The 6,000-nt window shown below is 39.1% G+C and overlaps 1 protein-coding gene across 1 annotated transcript in view; it reads left to right on the forward strand.

Moving 5' to 3' along the window:
* The window catches only part of LOC115105728 (GRB2-associated-binding protein 3-like), a 35,897-nt gene extending 30,609 nt beyond the window's left edge, over positions 1–5,288 (forward strand). The window contains 2 exon segments of the mRNA XM_029628053.2: positions 149–268; positions 3,509–5,288. Of these exon segments, the coding sequence (XP_029483913.2) occupies positions 149–268; positions 3,509–3,625 (237 nt within the window). The 3' untranslated portion in view covers positions 3,626–5,288.
* The last annotated feature ends 712 nt before the right edge of the window (positions 5,289–6,000 follow it).

Raw genomic sequence — 6,000 nt, forward strand, 5'->3', positions numbered from 1 at the left:
ATATTACAATTGATATTCACCTGAAACTAGCGATACAAAATGAAAAATGTTCTGTATTAGTGAACCATATGACATAACATATACCGAGATCAAAATATGTATGAATGTGAGGTGAGACTCATTGTAACTGGGATTATTTTCATTTCAGGAGTCAAGGCAACAGTTCTCCACTACAAACGAGGGCGCCTCCCAGCCGTGGCTTAGGAGATCAAACCTTGACTACCTTTCACTGGATTTCAATTCCGCATCCCCCTCTCCTGTGCAAAAGGTAAGCTTGATTGAATAGACAGAGGTCAAATGGTAGGAATGGGTTTGTTTCCAAAGCAAGACATTGATTTGATTTGACCATTTTAAAAACATAAAAATTTTACACCACCAATTTTACACGCCTGAAGGTACCACATTCATCTGTACAAACAATAGTACGCAAGTATAAACACCATGGGACCACACAGCTGTCATACCGCTCAAGAAGGAGATGCATTCTGTCTCCTAGAGACATACAGTTGAAGTCGGAAGTTTACATACACTTAGGTTGGAGTCATTAAAACTCGTTTTTCAACCACTCCACAAATGTCTTGTTAACAAACTATAGTTTTGGCAAGTCGGTTAGGACATCGACTTTGTGCATGACACAAGTCATTTTCCAACAATTGTTTACAGACAGATTATTTCACTTATAATTCACTGTATCACAATTCCAGTGGGTCAGAAGTTTACATACACTAAGATGAGTGTGCCTTTAAACAGCTTGGAAAATTCCAGAAAATGATGTCATGGCTTTAGAAACTTCTGATAGGCTAATTGACATAATTTGAGTCAATTGGAGGTGTACCTGTGGATGTATTTCAAGGCCTACCTTCAAACTCAGTGACTCTTTCCTTGCCATCATCGGAAAATCCAAATAAATCAGCCAAGACCTCAGATTTTTTTTTTGTAGACCTCCACACGTCTGGTTCATCCTTGGGAGCAATTTCCAAATGCCTGAAGGTACCACATTCATCTGTACAAACAATAGTACGCAAGTATAAACACCATGGGACCACGCAGCCATCATACCGCTCAAGAAGGAGACGCACTTTGGTGCAAAAAGTGTGAATACATTCCAGAACAACAGCAAATGATCTTGTGAAGATGCTGGAGGAAACAGGTACAAATGTATCCATATCCACAGTAAAACGAGTCATATATCGACATAACCTGAAAGGGCGCTCAGCAAGGAAGAAGCCATTGCTCCAAAACCGCCATAAAAATGCCAGACTACGGTTTGCAACTGGACATGGGGACAAAGATGGTACTTTTTGGAGAAATGTCCTCTGGTCTGATGACCAACTGTTTGGCCATAATGACCATCATTGTGTTTGGAGGAAAAAGTGGGAGGCTTGCAAGCCAAAGAACACCATCCCAACCGTGAAGCACGGGGGTGGCAGCATCATGTTGTGGGGGTGCTTTGCTGCAGGAGGCACTGGTGCACTTCACAACATGAGGAGGGAAAATGATGTGGATATATTGAAGCAACATCTCATGACATCAGTCAGGAAGTTAAAGCTTGGTTGCAAATGGGTCTTCCAAATGGACAATGACCCCAAGCATACATCCAAAGTTGTGGCAAAATTGCTTCAGGACAACAAAGTCAAGGTATTGGAATGGCCATCACAAAGCCCTGACCTCAATCCTACAGAACATTTGTGGGCAGAACTGAAAAAGCGTGTGCGAGCAAGGAGGCCTACAAACCTGACTCAGTTACACCAGCTCTGTCAGGATGAATAGGCTAAAATTCACCCAACTTATTGTGGGAAGCTTGTGGAAGGCTACCCAAAGCGTTTGACCCAAGTTAAACAATTTAAAGGCAATGCTACCAAATACTAATGGAGTGTATGTAAACTTCTGGCCCACTGGGAATGTGATGAAAGAAAGAAAAGCTTAAATAAATCATTCTCTCTACTATTATTCAAACATTTCACATTCTTAAAATAAAGTGGTGATCCTAACTGACCTAAAACAGGGAATTTTTACTCGGATTAAATGTCAGGAATTGTGACAAACTGAGTTTAAATGTATTTGGCTAACGTGTATGTAAACTTCCGACTTCAACTGTACCAAAATTGCCTAGGATAAGATACACAAAAAAGTCAAAAAACTTGTTTCCATTGTGGTCCTCTCATTATGGTCCTCTCATTGAATCAATTCAACCATTTAGCAGTGTTAAAAGTGCCTGTCTTTTACTTTGAACTGCCATTGGCAGTTTTAAAGGACCTCAAATTACCGTCATCATCCACTGCAATTCCCTATGTTCATTCTATTGTGTGTGGGCATATCAATAACTTATTCATCTATAGTAATATCACTTTGTCTCTGCATGCTTAATTGATACACATGACAGTTAACAGATTGGTGTCACATTTTCATTATTGGCACTATGCTCACTCTTATCGTTTAATCTGCAATTGAATGTTCAATGCGCCTATATCGAGGAAACATGTATTTTTTGGTAACTACATGATTCCATATGTGTTATTTCATAGCTTTGATGTCTTCACTATTATTCTACAATATAGTAATAAAAAAATAAGAAAAACCTTTGAATGAGTAGGTGTGTCCAAACTTTTGATGGGTAATGTAGAAAGCATAGGGCGGCAGGTAAACTAGTGGTTAGAGCGTTGAGCCAGTAACCGAAAGATCACTAGTTCGAATCCCGATCGAGCAAGGTGAAAAATCATCCGATGTGCCTTTGAGCAAGGCACTCAACCCTAGTTAATCCAGGGTCATCGTTGATAATAGCTGGTCGTGACCCCACTCTCTGGGAGTGTGGGACATGCAAAAAACACATTTCCAATTCACACATGAATATTAATACACATGTGAAATAGGAGAAATAAGTACAAAGTATTGTGTTCTGTATGTGACATTTTCTTTAAGTCTCACTTTTGCATTGACTCATATGTTAGAAATCGAGCCAAATTATTGGTCTGTTTCACCATCTGAGCAGGGGTGCAGAATAGGTTTTCATTTCAGTAGTACTTGAAACCATACGTACTGGTCATACCTTAAAACAGTGAACAACATACATATATTGCATGTATCATCTAATTTGTTTGGTTTTATTGGTCCAACTTCCATCTGATTTCAATAGCCCAGAAGTAAACAATACAGTATATTGTGGAATTGGCTCAAATAGCACTTGCAAGGTGTAGTTGTGCCTATTTTCATGGTCATGAATTTGACTCATTGTTTTGGTGATTCACAGCAAAAAGACATAGTGAAAGGAATACTAATGGCTGGAATACAGGCTGGACCATAGAGGACATATGTCATGAACAATAAGACTGCATTATAACCACTGAATAACTGACAAAACAGCATCAATTTCAAATTGTTTTTCACGTTATGGAAAGGTGGGAAGTGTCATCTATGTACGACTGATAGTTCTATTCTGGATACAGGTTTGGATTGAATAATGTCCTTACCTTAGTTTACTGTACACCAACTCTGCTGTGATGTCTTCCAGAAGCCCTTACTTACTGACGAACACAGGGTGGACTATGTGCAGGTGGATGAGAAGAAGACTCAGGCCCTGCAGAACACTAAGATGGAATGGAAGGATGTCCGGCAGTCTAAAGTGTAAATCAGACGGAGAAAAAGTAAGATGGGATAAAACACAAATACTTTGCATTTCACAGAACAAGTGGAGCAAATGCAACATCACATTAAATATATGTCATAACAAATGGTAGCTTATCTCAAAGAGAGCAATTCTTCTTTCATGTACAAAATAAAAGCACTTTGAAATTGATCAGATATAAACATCTATGAGAGAAGAAAGTAGACGGTGTTGTCAAAAAAGGTTTAAATGACTGGTTTGTAGTTTGGGGCATCAACATTCACTGTACAAATATCACATCAAAGTTACACTGTGAATGTTACCTTACCGTGCACTGTGTCACAATGCTGTTTTTGTATCAAATGCTATGCAATGAAAAGGACATTGCTCATTGCTCATTATTTTGCTGAAACAGATTGTATGGATTCTTAATACACAGGAATTCAGGGATTATGTTTTTATATGAACAATGGTCTGAGTTTGAGATCATCTTAAACCAAATGAACACGTGTCTAAATGTTAGCCATGGAATCCTAAAGACAAACATGCATTAATGCTTCTGCCCAGCATATTGCATTTGTTGTTGTTTTTTAAGTTCTGAAGCCTTCGATTGCCAGCCAGCAGGAATAGAGCCATGCAATCTGTAGTCATGCACATAGGGAGTGAATGGAGTAGTATCGATCATTCAGAGAACTCATACAGTATCAACAGGATGAAAATCTCAGACCTGATACTGTGTAGGCCTAACAGTACTGTGTTGTTACTGTTTAGCAGAAGGCAGATTTATGCATGCGTGTAACATACATCCTTTGTCCCGACCTTGTCCACATTCTTATAGTGCCCACATTTTCAGACAGGTGTAGATGATTGAAAGACGCATCGTGATCTGATCTTCTTGACCACTTCTGGAGATAGTCAAGGACCCACTGTGTCTGGATATCTTACAAGTGCAGACGGATCTGGACAGTGAAATCATCATTATCCCATCGTCTAAAACCATTGACTTATGGAATTCATTTTTTAAATGTATTTTACCTAGTAAGTTAACTGAGAACACAAATCATGTGTCAAATAATGTGCATACACCTGCATTGCTTGCTGTTTGGGGTTTTAGGCTGGGTTTCTGTACAGCACTTTGAGATATCAGCTGATGTACGAAGGGCTATATAAATAAATTTGATTTGATTTGCATACAGGGAGGGACCAGGAAATCTGGTCACAATGTGGACACAGTGAATGGATATGAGACACATTTTAATACCATGTGTAGACATATTTCAGAACATGTGGGCACAATAAGAATGTGGACAAGATCAGGACAAAGGACGTATGTTAGCGCCAGGTATAAATAAAGCCAGATGGTACCGATGACTCAAACCACAATATCCACACCATCTTGATAGGTCAATCTACAGCAGAAAGCACAAATCACTCAGTGTGCCTATTCTAAACTTGGTGAGGGTGAATAACTACCTTACAATGAACGGTCGGCACACAAATGTTGGGAAAGCTGCAGTCTTAACTAGATGTTTCTACAGATGGAATTGAACCCATTATTTTAGCATAAGCGGTACCAGCTTCATGTTGTGTTTTGTTTTAATGTATGTTTTAACGTGTCCATGTAATGTATGCAAAGATGCACATCTAAGAATGTTTTCATGCTTTAATAAATCACTTTTACCTGAAATACATTTGTTTTCTTTATTAAGTCATCCACAGCTACAGTAGTAGGCTATACTACATCACTGATTAGTGTAAACAACTGAAAGGCTGTTACACACAACCAGCAGGCTACCAAGTCTACCACTTCCCTAACTAGCCAGTTGTGGGCCATAGTGCAATTATACTGTAGCTTATCCTTGAATTTCTCAGTTTCAAACATATATATATATATATAAATATATATATAAATTATGTTTAAAGCCCTTCAACATACATGCAGTGCCTTCGGAAAGTATTCAGACCCCTTGACTTTTTTCACATTTTGTTAAGTTACAGCTTTTTTCTATTTAAAAAAAAAATGTATCCTTAATCTATGCACAATACCCCATAAAAAAAAATGAAATATCACATTTACATAAGTATTCAGACCCTTTACTCAGTACTTAGTTGAAGCACCTTTGGCAGCGATTACAGCATTGATTATTCTTGGGCATGACGCTACAAGCTTGGCACACCTGTATTTGGGGAGTTTCTCCCATTCTTCTCTGCAGATCCTCTCAAGCTCTGTCAGGTTGGATGGGGAGTATCGCTGCACAACTATTTTCAGGTCTCTCCAGAGAAGTTCGATAGGGTGCACATCATGTCCGGACTCTGGCTGGGCCACTCAAGGACATACACGCACTTGTCCCAATGCCACTCCTGCGTTGTCTTGGCTGTGTGCTTAGGGTCATTGTCCT

This window comes from Oncorhynchus nerka, linkage group LG22, assembly GCF_034236695.1.
Source record: "Oncorhynchus nerka isolate Pitt River linkage group LG22, Oner_Uvic_2.0, whole genome shotgun sequence".
In the NCBI taxonomy this organism is placed as follows: Eukaryota; Metazoa; Chordata; class Actinopteri; order Salmoniformes; family Salmonidae; genus Oncorhynchus; species Oncorhynchus nerka.